The 17,299-nt window shown below is 53.6% G+C and overlaps 1 protein-coding gene across 3 annotated transcripts in view; it reads right to left on the minus strand.

Annotated features, from left to right (window-relative positions):
• The window catches only part of ZFHX3 (zinc finger homeobox 3), a 125,189-nt gene that overhangs the window by 6,850 nt on the left and 101,040 nt on the right, over nucleotides 1-17,299 (minus strand). For all 3 annotated transcript variants that reach the window (XM_056500462.1, XM_056500463.1, XM_056500461.1), the window contains exons 6-9: nucleotides 14,019-14,152; nucleotides 13,637-13,837; nucleotides 7,857-7,959; nucleotides 1,942-7,374 (exon numbers count right to left, since the gene is read on the minus strand). In XM_056500462.1, the coding sequence (XP_056356437.1) occupies nucleotides 1,942-7,374; nucleotides 7,857-7,959; nucleotides 13,637-13,837; nucleotides 14,019-14,152 (5,871 nt within the window). The remainder of the gene's footprint in view (nucleotides 1-1,941; nucleotides 7,375-7,856; nucleotides 7,960-13,636; nucleotides 13,838-14,018; nucleotides 14,153-17,299) is intronic.

Below are 17,299 nucleotides of genomic sequence, written 5' to 3' on the forward strand. Positions count from 1 at the left end.
CCAGAGTTTATGTGGTGCTCAGATGTTTCCCCTGGGCATAAGCATCGTGTTTTGGGTGGAATTAAAAGTGTAGTGATGCTTCCCCATTAAGGAGATAGATTAATGGTGGAATGTGAAGCTTGTCCTTCTTCCCCACAGCAGGAATAGCCACTAACAACACTGTCCCTGGTGCCAATTTCTGCTCTGACAGTGGCTGGGGGCGACAGGAGTGTGGCTCCTGGAGTCACCTCTATTAGTCATGGCTGGCAAATTGCAGCTGGCAAATCTGTTCCTGAGGAGAAACGTTTTGATTGGCAACTCCTGTGATGCCATTTGGGGAAAAAACCCCAAACTAAAGCTCCAATGTCCTGCTGGCACAACCCTGTACATTGTCCAGCTCCTGAGCAGGAACCTGCTGTAAAGCCCACGAGCAAAACCAGCCAAGTTGGTGACAAACCCGAGTGCCAGCAGTGCAGCAGGGAGAGCAGCCTGGGCAGAGCAGAGGCACAGCCTGGGACCAGCCATGGGCACTTTCAAGAGGGTGGCTGACCCAAACCCCTCTGAAACCTGTGTCTGCTCCTGAGGGGGTGCTGGGACAGGAATGATTTGTGGTGACAGCACAGGTCTGGAATGAGGCACACACCAGCCCTGGAGATCTCGGATAAGGGCACGCTCTAGGAGGACACCACTGAAATGGATGTTTCCCAGGTGAACATCCCTGGGAGGTTCAAGTGAAGGAGCAGGAGGTAATTCACAGTTCCTGGATGCATGGCCTTATCTGCTCTGACAGCCCCGCAGCTGCCTGGCCTGACCTTTGCAGCTTTATCTAAAGGCCACAAACAGACTGTTTGACTTTCTAAACAGTTCAGTCCTGTCTAGGCAGTCACTGACAGCATTTAAGATTCATCAGATGCAGTCCCATCTCCCCAGGACACATCCTGGGCTTTGGAGAAAAATAAAAGCAACAATATGGACTGAAGTGCAAAGAAGTAATTTGAGTTTTTGTTATAAATGTGGGGCACTAAACAAACAGAGCAGAGCAGCCTGTGATAGTGTGAGGATACCATTTGCCAAAGAGATGCTTCTGGCCAGGTGCTGTGAATCAAGATCTGTGGTGACAAGGGTGACACAGAAATCCCCTCGAATGTGCAGGGGCCTTTCAGACACATAATGAAACAGGGCCTTTGGATCACATTTTTTAGGTCAGTGCTGGTCATTGAGCTGCACCTTCCACTGCCAGTGTTTGCTACATGGCTTAGACTTCCCACCTATTAACAAAGTACAAGGGAAAGGAGCATTCTCAAAAGATGAAGTCCAGTATCTGAGATTAGGCCACCCAAAGGATTATGGCAAATTTAGTTTTTATGTAGAATTGTTAAGAAAAATCTCATTAAAATACAAACTAGATTTGTCTCACAGCTACACCACTTTTTGTTGAGGAGGTGCATTCAGGTCATATCAAGCCATTACTCAAAACTGATCCTCAGCTGCATTGGGATTTGTCCCAGAGCTCACCTCCACACATAAAGATGCTCTGGGTATCTGTCACCAGTGCCACCACGCACACCACACCTTTCCCTAGAAACAGTTTGGATTTTTGAAAGCTTGGGATGGCACCACATAAACTGAATGTCAAAAGGAAAGGAATAACAAACTGTATTCAGCACATTAGTCCTTCTATTCCATTGGATAAAACTTCCACATTGCACTTCCTTGAAGGAGCCTCAGGATTTCTACACAGGGATATGCAGCATGTTTAGATGTTGCTCTAGCTCAGACTTTGCTATAAAGCTTCCTGAGTTCAGGAATTAGATAAAATACCTACTGCTGTTCTGCTGTGAGTCAGCATGCTGAACTAACGGCCCAGGAACCCTGTTACCAGTCATTCCCGAGGGAACAACTGCTTGTGCAAGGTATGCTCCAGGTGAAGGTGTGCCTGAGCAGGGAAACACCTGTACCCACCTGTGTTGGATGGAGTGAAGCCAGGTAAGGATGGGCTGTTGAGGCCTGGGAGCAGGACTGGAGGGATGCCCTGTAGCGCTGGGTAGGCAGCAGGAAGGTTCAGAGCCTGCAGGGGCGTGCTGTCAAACATGCCCTGCTGCTGAGCTGCCAGACCAAGAACCTCGTTGGCTTTTTTGATTCGGTCCAGCTCCTGCTGAGCCATCAACTGACGGACAGTAGCTGGGTCAAAATACTCCTTTTCCTTATCCAACTGACTTCCAATGGTTTCTTTAACTTTGGAGATATGCTGTTGAGAGAAGATATGGTCACGTACAGACAGCCGAGCGCTGTACTTGATGCCACACAAAGTGCACTCTGTTTTGGGACCCTCGTAACTCGTTTGGTTTATACCAAAATGCTTGGCCATGCTGAGTTTGGACTTCTTCTCTTTCGCCCTCGCATTCTGGAACCAGACCTGAACAACTCTCTTTGGCAGTCCAATGTCATTGCCCAGGACCTCACACTCCAGCATGGTCGGCGTCCTGTAGTCATTAAAGCACGACTTCAGAACCTTGAGCTGGAGGTTTGTCATCTGAGTGCGGAAGCGTTTCTGCCCGGGCCGGTCCCCGCTGTCGCCAGCCTTGCTGGCTGAGCCGCTGGCCCCGGGGCTGGGCGAGCAGGGGTCTGCAAGGCTGGAGGTTTCGCTGTAGTCCACGGTACCTTCGTTGTCGTACTCTTTGCTGTAGAAGCTGGGAGCCGGGCTGACCAGGCCAGAAGACAGGCGATCTTCGTACTCAGACATGGCTATCATGGCTGCTTTAGTCAGCCCTTCGCCGGGCCCCGACGCCGATTTGGTTTCGGTGGCAATCCCTGTGGCGCTGTCGTTGTCGGCATTCCCCTCGTCTCCCGTGGTGGTGTCTGTGATGGCCGTGTTCACGGAGGAGCAGTCATCGTTGTCCAGCTTCGTCTGGTCAAAGTTCAGGTTGACTGAGGACATGGAGGGACTCTCAAAGTCTTCAACCCCTTCCACCTTGATGGAGGACGGGCTCAGCAGGGTTCTGGGTGACAGCTCCATGCTCTTGCTCACGGGGGACAGGGGAACGCTCTGCCCGTCGCTGCTTGCAGGTGGCATGTGGGAAAAGCCGGCTCCATCGAAGATGTCTCCTTTCATCTGGAGGCCCCCGTCGCAGTCCAGGAGCATGGCAGACAGCGTCAGGTTGTACCCAGCGCGCTTGGCCTCGTGCCAGTGGCGGGACCTGATGTGAGCTTCCAGAGCTGTCTTGGCCTTGAAGAGAGCCCGGCAGAAGGGACAGCGCCTGTGGGCTTGGGCAGGCCCCACGGCCCTGAACTGCCCCTTCCTCTCTCGTGCACGCGTGTTCTGGAACCAAACCTGCACCACGCGCTTCTTCAGGCCCACTTCGTGTGCAATGTGATCCAGCATCTTCCGCGTGGGGTTGGAGTCCAGCAGGTATTTCTGGTACAGGATTTCCAGCTGCTCCGGGGTGATGGTTGTCCTCAGACGCTTATCCCTCTGGGGCTCTTCCCCGCCCGTCCCGCTGTCGTTCTCTCCAGGGCTCGCACTGGCCTTCTCCTCCAGCTTTCTCTTGAGCGTGTTCATGGTGGATGTGGGGGTGGACGGCGAGGTGGCGGAGCTCGCTGGAATCTGTGGCAATGTTCCAGACAGCAGCTGGCTCGCCAGCAGCGGGTTACTGGGGTCAAAAAGCATGAATGGCATATCCAGTGTTCTGTCCAGGAATGGGGGGTGGATAAACTGGTTCTGGGCACTCAGGAAATGGAGCTGCTGATGTTCCTGCCAATGCTCGAAGGAAGGAAAGGCCAGTTTACACTGGTCACACTGGTATGGGATTAGCTGAGGAGGTAGGTTTGCCAGCTGCTGAGGGGTGGACGTGTGAATGGGTTTGAGGGAGAGGTGTGAGAGCTGAGATGGACTTGGACTTGACTGTGACAAGGAGCACTGAGGGGGCTGAGGAGGAGGTGGCTGTTGCAGCGAAGAGGGGGAGGATAACTGTGAAATCTTTTGGTGTGCTGAACTTGTCTTTTGTTCTCCTTGGTCCTGTTGCTGCTGAGGCTCTTGCTTTGGTTGCACTTGCTTCTCTTGGGTTTGGTTTTGCTGTGTACTTGGAGGTTCAGACTGCTTTGGTTTCTCATCTGTAGCTTCTACTTTAGAACTAAAGGTGGAGGAATCGTCTGCCTCTGCCGTGAGCTGCAGAAAAGCTGAGGAGGTGGCGTTGGCTGAAGATGTGGGTGTGCTGTAAGCTTGTGAGGGCATTGGTGTGCTGCAGGAGGAACTGGTTGGAGTCAAGAGCTCTATTGCATCCATAGAGTCTTCGTTCTGGCTATCGTCCTGTCCATCCTCATCCTCATCTTTGTAACAAAGCTTTTTCTGGTGTTTAATGAGATCAAAAATGCGCTGGAAGACCAGACTGCACTTTTTGCACTGGTAGTTCAAGTTGCTCGTTCTGATGTACCTGTCATTTGTGAGCTCCCGTCGCTCCCCGTCCTTGCCCTCTCCCTGATTCTCGTAATTTTTCCGAGCTTTCTGACGGGCATTCTGAAACCACACCACTATGACCCGTGTTGGGAGGTTCAGCAAGTTAGAAAGCTGCTCAAATTCATCATCCTTTGGGTAAGCATTGGCATCGAAGAAGTCTTGCAGGACTCTGAGCTGGTAGTCGGTGAAGCGCGTCCGAGAAGAGCGCTTGCTGCCCCAGTACTCCTGCTTCTGCGGCTCTGGGGAAGGGGGCCGCGAGTCAATCTTCAGCTCCTCCAGGCTGGTAATGGGGGGGTTGCTGAAGTTGTACGGAGAGTCCTTGTTGCGCTGGCGCTCCTTGAACAGCGTGTTTCTGAACCAGTGCTTGATCACTTTCTGGGGCAAGCCAGACTTGTCTGCCATCTCTTTGATCTGCTCCTCACTCGGGGAATTGTTAATGTCGAAATACTGCCGAAGGACTCTGAGCTGGTCGTCGGTGATCCGCGTGCGCGGCCTCTTGTTCTGCTGCTGCTGGAGAAGGCTGGGGTTGAGCTGGTGCTGGTACAGCTGGGCCAGGTCGGCGGGCAGCGGCTCCACGGGGCCCAGCTGGGGCGGCAGCTGCGCCGGTAACGTCTGCAGGGGCATGGTCTGCATCATGAGCGGCGAGAAGATGGGCAGCTCCATGGGCATGGAGAGCTGGGTGAGCGGCACGGCCGGCTGTGCCGGGGCGATGGTGGGCGAGGTGATGGGCGGCGCGGAGGCGGGGATGGCGGGAGCGGCTGCCGGCTGGGCAGGGGCGGGGGGCAGCGGCGGCGGCGGCGGCTCGGGGGTCTGCGGCCGCAGCGGGTACAGCTTGTCGTAGTGCTCCCTGTACTGCTTGGCAAACCGCTCCAGCTGCTTGAACGGAAAGTAATGTTGGTGAACGTGCTCCTGGTGGCTCTTCAGGATGAGGATGTTGGAGAAGAACTTGCCGCACGTATCGCACTCCAGCTTTTCCAAGTTCTCACCTTGCTCTGTCTTCCCATTTTTCTTCTGCCCCTTCTGCTTGTTCTCATTGTACTGAATGACAAGTTCAAAGCCGAAGTTTTCCAGCAAGGCTTTGGTGGCGTTGCCCCTGGCGTCGGAAGCAATCCGTGGAGGCAGTATGGAAGGCTCTGAACTGCTGCCTGGCACAAAGTCCTTCTTCTCTTTGGGCTTTAAGTTATCAGGAAGAGACTCCTTCAGCGTCACATTGTTGTCTCCCCTCTCTGAGCTTTCCCTTTCCCGTGGGGTTTCTTTATCTTTCTCCTTCACTACAGATTTATTCTTCTTCTCTGGGTGCTGGTTCTGCTGTAATAGGACGGAGTGGGGTTGTGACAAGGACAGCTGACCTTGCTGCTGCTGCAAGAGCTGAGGATGGCTCTGCTGAGGGAGCTGAACTTGTGCCTTCAGGTCCTCCAGCAAACTTGGACCCGTCCCAGTCAGTGTCAGTGCACCACTGGTGGCAGGCAAGCTGACTTCTGGATTGAGCTGGAACTCAGCACTGGGGATGTAGAATGGGAACAGAAGATGCTGCTGCTGCTGCAGCTGCAGAAGGGTCTCAGTGGTCATCGGAAAGTGCGGCAAAAGTGCTGGGTTGAAGAGCTGGGACTGCAGGAGAGCAGCTTGCTGCTGCAGCTCCTGCTGCAGGTGGGCCTGGACCTGTGCCTGTGCCAAGGTTTGAGCTTGTTGCTGCTGCTGCTGCTGCTGCTGCTGCTGCTGCTGCTGCTGCTGCTGCTGCTGCCTGGATGCAATCATGTCTGCCAGCTTCTTGCGGTTCACCTCCTTGGGCTCCGCAGGGGAGGAGATGTTAGTGCTTACAGCGTTACCCAAGGGGGGGATTCCCACACTGTCACTGGAGACCTGGGTGAGCAGGCTGGGAATGGGAGCGGTGCCTGAAGTGCTCGTGCTGGTGGTTGCAAAAGCATTGCTGCTGCTGGCACTGACGGGGCTCGGCGTGGACGAGCCCAGGGAGAGGCTGCTGCTGCTGCTGCCGCCGCCGGCGCCGTTGCTGCCGCTGGCCGCCTCCAGCTTGGCCGCGCGAGCCTTGGTCTGGTGCAGGACCGACCTCATGTGGATCTCCAGAGTGGAGCTCTGGCTGTAGGCCACGTTGCAGGTGTTGCACTTGAAAGGTTTGTTGTCTGGGCTGCTGGTAGGCTCAGGCTGCCCAGTAGCAGACTCTTGGAGGGCTCGTTTCAGTTTATGCAGATGAGAAACGGAATTGTAATGTACCAGGAGAATGTTCTTCTGCGTGAAGGACTCCTTGCAGACCGTGCACTTGTATGGGCGAGATGGATCTAGAAATTTCTCCATAGTGAAGTTCGGGCCCTTCCTGAAGGGTAAGGCCCTTTTTGGTTCTGAGCCAGAGTCCTCTTGCACCGACCCCGAATCGCTGCCTGTTGGGCTCTGCTTCTCTTCCAGGTCGCTCTCCTCTTCCTTGTCCTCCTCCACTATTATGGTGTGGTCCTCGGCCAGGGAGGGGTCCCCCATGGCAAGGAGGTCCCCGTTGACCAGGAGCCCCCCGTAGAGCTGCTGGATGTCGGCCTCGCTCAGCTCCAGGTGGCTGGTCTCCAGGTGCTTCTTCAGCGCCTGGAAGGTGCGGAAGCTGCGCTGGCAGAGGCAGCACATGGTGGCTGCCCGGATGACGTGGTACTGCGAGTGCAGCTGCAGCTTCTCGATGGTTTTGAAGGCCAGGCTGCACTGGTTGCAGCGGTACTTGTAGACATGGCGGTCGGACACCGGCAGCTGGGGCCGCTTGGCGTGCACGTCGTTGAAGTGTGTCTGCAGGGCTGCCGAGCTCTTGAACACCTGGCTGCAGCCCTTCTTCCAGCACAGGAAGGCAGAGTCCTCGCGGGCCTGGCCCGGCTCCGCCGCGGGCTTGGCGTCCCCACCGTGCTCCGCGCTGTCCGGCGGCACGAGGCTCTTCCCCGCATCCTCAGAGACCTCTGTGCAAACACAGTCAGAGCAAAGCAAAGAGTTTCACCCCGGGAGATCAGCACCCCCTCAGTCCTCAATACTCTGTGATTTTTAATCTCCAACACGACAAGTATTTCTAACATTTCTCCTCTATCTTCATTCATTTGTTTCAATACCAGCCCATTAACCTCATCATGGCCCATTGCATAAACCTACACAATTTACTTCCTTGCCCACTTTGAATATCTGGAAATTATTCACACACACATCCCTCAGTGCATTTATCACCTTCAATTCTCCCTTTCAAGCAAAAGCCATTCAGCCACCTCTGTCTCCACTGCTCCTTTTTGATGTCCTGCCTATTTTCAAAAAAGAAGGCTCATCAAACTGAGCACAGTATTTGAGTCTAGGTGCTATCAAAGAGAGGATTAACAGGAATGAAACTGGTCCCTGACCAGGTGATGGAGCTGGGGCAGTGGTGGGACTGAGGATCTCATCAAGCTGCACTCACCAGACGGTTTCCCCAGCTCCTCTGTGCCTGAGTTCCCATCCTTCTCTGGAGCAGCTGCTGGGAGGAACATGCTGCTGGGCATCATCACCTCAGGGGTTGTCACCTAGAGGCAGGGGAAAGGGAGACACAGGGGGAGGAAAAACACAGGAAAATAAACATCTCCAGTGGTAAAACTAGACATCAGTATTGTGAAGTCAGAGGCATCATTTTTCACAGCTCACTGAAGACTTCGTATTTATTAGACAAAGCTCAAATCAGTCAAAAGTGTTTCCACAGTTACATTCTGGACATAATTAGCAGTGCACACTTGAAGAATAATCTTATTATTAATATTTTTCCTTTATGTGGAATTCAGACTTTGATCACTGACAATGTTTTGTCATGGGTTGTGAAACTTCTTGTGCAACCAATTAGGTAGATAAGTTGAAAGGCCCACCTTAAGCTGCTGAAAACATAATAAGGCCCCTAATTAAATCATACCTAGTAAAGTACACTGTAATCTTGAACCAGGGAGCATTGCAGCACTGTTTTCAAAGTGTATCGATGCAGGGAAAGGAGGGGCATGAGAAAGAAAAGTACAAATAAGGAGAAAGGTGACAAAGGAAAGGATGAATAAGAAAGGACTAAAGAGAAAGCAAACTGTGAAATAAAAAGCTTCTGGTAACCCTTTCCTCGCTATGACTAATGCATTCCCTTTGCTCCTCTTCAGGTATTTGGCTAGATCCTGCACCATCAAAACCAGTGCAGTGCTGGGACACCACTGCTTTTACAGAGCTGGAGAGTCTGCATGGCTCAGCTTGAGAGGCTCTTTGGGAGAGCCAAATGTGCACACTCATCCTATTCTGGAAAACTGTTTCTTTGGATGTACTTGGTCACAAACCATCTCACCAGCAGCCTGCACACGGCTGGCATCAGATGCAGGACAGCAAGTGTCCTTCTGAATCACTGCTGGAACACTGCCTCACACTCTGGGACAGACAGACACGTCACTGCCACCAGCCCTGTGCTCTCCAGCACAGGCTTCCCGTGCTGGCCAATGCCTGTGGCAAGCAAAGACTCCTCCATGGCCCTGGGCAGCTGCCCACGCCACCCTGCTGACACCCAGGTGCTCCTGGCCCAGCCTCCCACTGCTGGCAAGGTGAGGCACACCTGGACACTCCCAGTCAGCTGTAGGCAATACAAGTATCTCCATCCTTCTGCTGGATATGGAGAGGGCACCTGAGCCCTGGATTTCAGGAGAGGGAGAGGGAGAGCTGTGTGGGAGCTGTGTGCCCTGTCCTCAGCTCTCTGCACAGCCAGGGACCACCAGGCTCTCAGTGACCTGCAGCAGACAGGAGCACACCTGTGGTGGAGCTGAAGCCCATGGAAAATCTCAGGATGAACGGGTGGCCCAGAAGTGGCTGCAGAGCCATGGCCTGAGCCTGGAGGGACACAGAACTCCCTCCCTCCCCTTCCTGGGCCAGCATGGCAGGGCAGGGGGTGCCAGGTGCCCTGGAGCAGCAGAGAAGGCAGTGACACATCCCAGGAGGGGAGCTGAGCACACCAAACCCATTCCACCCTCTACTCTGCACACCAGCAGCTGATGGCTGTGGGTGGTTGGCTGGCAGACGTGAAAGGTCACAGAGTAATTTCCAGTAGCTGGGCTCGGAGGAGGGGGATGAGCACGGACGCCGAGAAGGGGAGGCAGGGAGAAACCATCCCTCTCAGCCCTAGCAGCAGGAACAGCCTGCTCGCCTAGGATCTTTAGGAATTATGAAAAATAAATCATGAGAAATTAAAAAAAACCCCAACAGAGTAGAAAAAGAATAAAATTATCTAACACCTCAGCTGCACATCATTATGGAGCTGTGGCTTTTCAGAGGCGTTACAGTACGGCTGCCGTCCCCAGCACCACGCTCAGTACGACGGATCAGTAATTGTTTTCATACACTTTAATTAGAAAAACTCAGATGGCTATGAATAATAATGGAAAAGAGAGACTTTTGCACTTGAAAGGTTGAAGTCAATCAAGTGTGAATGACGGCAAAAAAGAAAAAAAAAAGACACCAATTCATCAGGCCTCTGTTGTCTCGCCGCGTCTTTAATCATAATTCCTGATTGGGATTCAAGAAGGCAGTAAGCAGCGGTTCTTTGTCTGCCTTCACCTTCCGTCAATTAACTCTCCCCGAAATATAATCATCAACCTCACATGCTCCTCTGCATCTTAATCTGGGGCTCCAAACCTGTAAGTCCTGCCCTATATGTGTTTAAGTAATTACCTTTATCTACCTGCATCTCCACAGCCACCATTCCTTCCCTTCCTTCCATCCTCCCTCCACCACAGAGGGAAAAAAAGGGGGGGAAAAAAAAAAAAAAAGAAAGGGAAAAAAAATGGCTGTGGTACATTAAATTGCTACAGGCACAAAATTCCCAAAGGCAACAGAAAAGCAGCTTGGAAAAAAGTGCAGGGAACTAAAAATTCTGGGTATGGATGTGGGAACTGTGGGAGTGCAGCCATGGGCTGGCCTTGGGGAGCAAACCACTGGAAGGAAGACACTGATCAGCAACTGGACCCACTCTAGTCCTCTGGCTCCACCCAGGATTCTCCTGTCCCTTTCCTACCCATGACCCAGGGCAGGACCCTTCGTCCTTTCATCCCCATGGACCAGCCCCAAGCAGGTGGCAAAGACACAGTGAGGGCAAATGGGCTGCACATCCCAAATCACTTTGCACTGACAGGGAATTCCATTCTGCCTTTGTTGAAGGGTTTGTCTTTTTGCACTGCAAAAACATCCAGAGAGATCTCATTTCTCTGGACCTGCAGAACTTGCCTTGTTGCTGAGGCTCTATCTATATAAACAGAGTGGGGCATGAGGGGGCAGGAAGGTGCAGTGGCCATGGCTCCTGGCAGGTGTGTGACACAGCATTTTGTACTGCAGGTGTATTTCATGGCATTTACTGCTGTGGGGATGGAAAGCAGGGTGTTTCTGTGAGCACAGCTCGTGTCAGTGCACGCGCCTGTCAGACACTCCCCACCTCCCTCTCACCTGCACAGGCAGCACCTGGTGTGTCATCCTGGCACCCCTCCCCCTCCTCAGCTCCTGCCTATCCATCTCAAGGGCTCCAACACTGTTTTACAACAGCAATGTCAGTCAGTGTGAGCCATTACTGAACACAACCTCCCAGCTGTGAGTTCAACAAATGTGCTTTGTCTCCTCCCTTCCCTTCTGTTCACACCTGTTCTTTCCTGTCCAACACCAAACCCTGCCCTCTGTGTGGCTGCAGCCACCATCTCCTGGCCCACAATTCACCAGCAGAGCTCACTGCTGATGGCACCCCAGATCTGTTCCTGTGCACAGCCTGGGCACCATCCCCTGAGCTCCCAAGGCCAAGGGCCCTCTATGTTCTCTTGTTACCACACAGAAAGTCCTTAGGGGATGGGAAGCAGCTGGACAAGCCTCTCTGCTTCCAAGAACCCCAGCTTTGGGGTGAAATTCAGACCTCTTCAGCAGATAAAATGTCTTTATGATGATAAGATCCATGGAGATGCAGGTGCACCCCCCTTTGGTAGCCATTTCTATGGACACAGTGGCCCTGAGCACCTGAGGGCTGATGGGCCAGGTCTGCCTCCCTGCCCCAGCAGTATCCACACACCCTGACACCTACAAACCTGTCACCCTCTGCACAACAGCCAGTGGGACCCTCCTCATGGTGACAAGCTCCAGCAGCGACACGGACAGCTCTGGCCACCACTGGATTTTTAACAACCAAGTGCAGAGCTGCTTGTGTGCAGGGCTGGAGGCTCAGAGCCCAGCAGCCATCAGTGTAACACCCATACATTGCTGACATCTCAGAAAAGGACTCCTGGCTGGTGTGAGCAGCCAGCTCCTAACACTGCACATGCCCTGTGCTGGCTGTCCATGACACCAAACCAGGGAATGGTTTCCCTCAATACACCCCAAAATGCTGAAATCATGTGGCTCTGAAAAGAAAACCTCTAGAAGAGGTCTGAGGAGATACATCACTGTCCCCATGTCTATGAAACCAGGGGAATTACAGACGGGAGGGAAGGTTCCCCACCAGACAAAGGAGGTAATTTCCATTACAAAGAGAGAGAGAGAGGGTGCTGGAGTGAAAAGCTTCATTAGACTCCGAGAGGCAAAGTGATGGCAGTATACCAAGGTCACTTCTAATTTAGACCATCTAATTGGCAAACATGGCTCCAAATGGCTATCATCTCACAGGGCTCAGAATTAATGAAGCCCGATTATTTTCATTACCTTCATCCGAGATGGAGAATGAGACACAGAGTGAGAGGGAAAGGGGGGAGAGGGAGGGGGCGAAAAGGAGGGAGAGAGAAAAATTGAGTGACAGCAGAAGGGAGAGAGCAATAAGAAAAGACAATGGGAAAGAGGGTAAAAATGTAAAGATAGCAGGAGGGGGAAGAGAGATGGTAGGGATGGGTAGGAATGACTCCTGGAGCAAGGGAGAAAAGAAAAAGATGGAAAGATGACTGGAGCACTGGGAAGATGCCCTAAACTGAGGAAGAGAAAGCTGCCAGCAGAGATGACGAGACAGAAATGTGCAGAAGGATGAGGCTGGCTGTGGGAGGAGGGAGAGCTCCCACTCCCAGAGGCTCCTGGGAATCTGTCCTTGCTCCCATCCTCTCTCCCATCCTTTCTCCCGTCCTCTTCCATCCTCTCTCCCATCCTCTCTTCCATCCTCTCCCATCCTTTCTCCCGTCCTCTTCCATCCTCTCTCCCAGCTCCAGCCCACACTTGTCAAACACCCGCACTTCACCCTCCCCAGGGCCCTGTGAGCCCAGCAGAGGCTGTGCTGGGAAAGGTGCCTGGCCCTGCTCAGACACAGAACCTGGCCACCTTCACCCAGCAGCCCCAGGAGAGGGGAGCTGCAGGGATGGGGCAGTGTGAGCCAGGCCCTGTCCCTGTCCCTGTCCCTGTCCCTGTCCCTGTCCCTGTCCCTGTGCTGGGGCCATGGGGACACGGGGTCCTGAGGGACAGCAAGCCCAGCCTGCTGCTGCTGGAGGGAGCAGGAGCAGGAGCAGGAGAGGAGCAGGAGAGGAGCAGGAGCTCGGGATGCTGAGCAGAGCAGCAGCTCAGGGATGCTGAGGGAGCAGGAGCAGGAGCAGGAGCAGGAGCAGGAGCAGGAGCAGGAGAGGAGCAGGAGCTCGGGATGCTGAGCAGAGCAGCAGCTCAGGGATGCTGAGGGAGCAGGAGCAGGAGCAGGAGCAGGAGCAGGAGCAGGAGCAGGAGAGGAGCAGGAGCTCGGGATGCTGAGCAGAGCAGCAGCATCACCATGGCAACAGACACATTAGCACTGCAGGTTGCTGCTGGCGGCTGATAAGGTGTTATCATTAACTGAGCCATGGCCAGAGAGGGAGCAGCTCTGCCAGGGGCTCACACCACACACGTCACAGCACCGAGCTCCTGAGCAGCAGCAAAACCAGGACCTGCCGTGCTGCCCTGCTCTGCACAAACCACACTGCTGGGGGCAGGGGTGTGCTGGGGGGGCAGTGAACACTCTGGGATGGCAGTGAACATTCTGGGGTGGCAGTGGCCATGCTGGGGTGGCATTGGCCATGCTGGGGTGGCAGTGGCCATGCTGGGGTGGCAGTGAATATTTTGGGATGGCAGTGGCCATGCTGGGATAGCAGTGGCCATGCTGGGGTGGCAGTGGCCATGCTGGGATGGCATTGGCCATGCTGGGATGGCAGTGGCCATGCTGGGGTGGCAGTGGCCATGCTGGGGTGGCAGCAGCCGTGCTCCCTGCACAGCCCTCACCGTCAGGATGAGCTTCTCGACGCAGTCGGGTGCCACGCTGTGCAGGTGGGTGAGGTGCAGCTGCAGGTGGATCTTGTTGTTGAGCATGTCCTGGCAGAGGGGGCAGCGCAGCATGGGCTGCAGCGAGTGCTGGCTCATGGCGTGCACGCGCAGCCGGTTCACGTCCGTGTTGCTGTACTTGCAGTAGGGACACTGGTACACCTGTGGGGCACAGAGGGGTCACAGCTCTGCCTCCTGCTGCTTTCCTCTGACAGCCAGGCTTCACTAGTGTGATGCCTTTTACCACCAGTTACCACCCTTCTCCTCTTTCCCCTATTTATTATTTGTTTTTGGCACACTGAAACACATTACCTGCACAGACAGATGGGTTCTTCAGCCTTACCTGCTCTGATTTGGTCTCCTCAGAAGTTTTTGACCACTTAAAGGAGAGAGGTGACTCAGAGCTGCTGGGAAACGATATCCTCTTAGAGGATGCTGGGGGCTCTGTCAGCTCCTTCTCTGGCTGGCTGGCTGGGGCTGCAACAGAAAGCAATTAACATCAGGACACCCCAAAGAGGCCTAGGCTGGACCACGACAGGGCTGCATTTACTGCTTGACACACACCCCAAGCACCTGGAGGAGGATGAATGTGGGGACTGACCTACATCCTGCACACCTTCCCAAAACCTGTTCCTTCCTGCTGATCCCCCACAGCAAGGGAACTGTGTCACTGGTGGCAGCAGCAGAAAGACCTCAGCTGATTCTGGGGGATGCTGACACCCTGCAGCTGCAGGAGACCCTGTGGCTGCACTGGACACACGAATGCTTGGCCAGGTGGGGAAGGCCCACGTGTCACCTCCAGGAGCAGCAGCACTTGGTAAGGCAGAACTCAGAGCCTGGCTGAGCCAGGACACTGTACATACATCCCTAGGATGATCTGCCCTGGAGGGGGCTGGTGGCTGTGGCTGCCAGCCCAGCTGGTGGCACCATGCTGGCAGCAGTGCTGCTGCTGCTGGGATGGCTCTGCCCAGCTCAGCCCAGGCCTCCAGAAGAATGCACATATCTGGGGCTTCCCAGCACATGCTCCTGCCAAAATCCCAATTTTTTCCCCCAAACATTCCCACTGTGCTAAGCCAAGAAAAGGCCATTTTATTCCAGCCAAACACAGAAATGCAAATGAGCCCTGAAGTCAACAGCAAAACACTCCACGAGTTGTGGCACTGGGAGAAGCACATCCCTGACCTTTCTCCTCCCCCGAACCCTGGCTGCCTCCAGTACATAAATTTGTGGGACATCTATTATTTAAAAACTGTAAGGACAAGTATATTACACACAGCCCCCGTCTCCTCCTCCCCGAGCACACATTCATAACAGTGCTTTAATCTGTCTCGGATCGACTTCAAACCCATTTCGCCCTTAATGGCAGTTATTCATTTTCACTTGAAAGGTAATATCTGACAGCTGGATATTTAATATGATGGATCAGCTGCCGATTAACAAGGCTGTAGCATTCTCAGGCCAGTCCCCCATACTCTTCCCCCTTTCTCCTACTCAGCTTGAGAAACCACCGGTGTCTGCTCCTGGTTTCAGATGATTCCATCAGGAGTCAAACTCCTTCCTTCTGTGCACTGGCACAAGCTGGACCTCCAAACATACCACAGCACAGTGGAGAACACAATTCCCATTTCCAACCACCTTCCCTGCCACTCCCCATCTCTGCATTCAGCTGAAGAGAGGCAAAGGAAGTTCTGGGAGAGGCAAAGCAAGTATTACAAACAGGAAACAGTACTGCCAGGGAGAGGCAGGAATGAGAGGATTTAGAACTGCCAGGGAGAGGCAGGAATGAGAGGATTTGATCTGGGAGCTCTGAATTTCTCCTGTCCATACTCAATGGCCTTGGAAGTGCTGTTGTTCCCCAGCTCTGCCCTCACAGAGTGACAGGCTGCTCTGCCCAGCTCACTGCCTGAACCCAGACCCTCCCTGGGGCTCAGAACTGGAAACTGCTTAAGGATGTCTGCAGGGCCAGAGCTGACCTTCCTCCAGTAACTGTGCTTGGAGCATCAGGAGCCCAGCACCAGCCTGCTGCCCCTGCCCTGGGAACACAGTCCCTCCAGAGGGTGTGGGCAGGAGAGACCACCAGGAGCAGCAGTGTGGTGGGTGAAGGACCACCCTGCCTCACAGCAGCCTCCCCAAGCCCTGTGTGATGTGGGTGACCCTGCCAGGAGCCTGGTCACTGTGACCCTGGGCACTGACAGGCCAGCCCTGAGCAGGGTCTGGGTGCTGGGAGGAGCAGCTGGAGCCCACAGGGATGCCAGGGTGCTGCTCTAGACCTGCACTGGGCAGGGTGACAGTGGCAGCCACGGCTTTGGGTCCCTTCAGACCTCTCCAGGTGGTGACTTGGCTCCTGTGTGGTCCCCACTGACCTGCCAGCTGCTCACCAGTGCAGTGTTTTTGGAAGCAGTGACTGAACTCAACCCAACCATCAGCCAGCCCAGGCTGCTGAACACCACCTCCAGCCTGAGGAGTCACAACAGGGTGTTTTCTCATCTCCCTTCTACTGTGAAGCAGCCTGCTTAGAATTAGTAACAGGTAATTAAAATGCACCATCTCCTAAGTGTCCAATTTCATTAAATCACTTGATCCAACCCCATAACCTTAATCCTTCAAAACTAGAATTATTGATGATTGTCCAGACCCAAGAATAACTGATTTGTTGCACACAGGATATTTATTTTAAGTATTAGTTTTTGAGTTGACAGCTCAGCTGGGAATTCTAACACCAGGACTGAAGTTTATTGTTGATAAACAGTCAAATGCACAAAATGACACATTCAGTCCACATCACAGATGATCAGAAGAATTAAGAACTCTCTGCTACCAGGAGAAATGAGGACATGGCTTGGTGTCTGCCTGCAGAGCTCTTAGCATAGCCTGGGACCTCTGAGTGTGCAGAGAGGACAGGACAGACTGTCCTGAGCTCAGAAGGCTGAGGAGGCCGTGGCCTTGAAGGGCTGAGTGACACTGGAGCACAGGAGACATCCCTGTGCCGTGGCCATGCAGCACCCTGCTCCAGCTCCAGGCCTTGCAGGGCAGAAAAGGGAATCTGATGTATGCCCACATATCAGACAGTATTGTTATTACTTAGACTCTTTAAATGGATTTAGTTCAGATTCACTGACTTAGGGGGAGACCTGAGTTTTTCCACAAATGTCCCCTAAAAGCCAAGTGGGATGGGGTGGGGCTGCCACAGCCCTTCTGGAGATCTGCCAATCTTCTCACTCTTCTCAGCAGCTCCTGCTTTTCAGAGATCCTCCCTGGGTGCATTCCAGAGGTGAGACAGGCACTTCCTTGCAAGTGGGGCCTTTCCTCTGCAGGTTCCAGAGGCAAAGTCAGCCCGGATCCCCCAGGCTGCTGCTCTCCATCCTGGTGGGAAGGAAGTCACCACCCATCTCCTACCCATCAGATTCTTTTAGCTAAAGTATCACTGACAGCCCCTTCATCTAAACTTCCATCTCCCAACCAAGCAACATAATGGAAAAGCCAATTAAATGATTATTAATTCATGCTGCTTTCCGTAAGCCAGAGGTTCTCATCTCCCTGCATTCCGTAAACCAGCTCGCCACTCGCCCCAGAAATTTACAGTGGGGTTTCTGCTACTGCCATTGATTTAAACACCACCAGCCT

The sequence above is a fragment of the Oenanthe melanoleuca genome, chromosome 11, assembly GCF_029582105.1.
Source record: "Oenanthe melanoleuca isolate GR-GAL-2019-014 chromosome 11, OMel1.0, whole genome shotgun sequence".
Taxonomy (NCBI): domain Eukaryota; kingdom Metazoa; phylum Chordata; class Aves; order Passeriformes; family Muscicapidae; genus Oenanthe; species Oenanthe melanoleuca.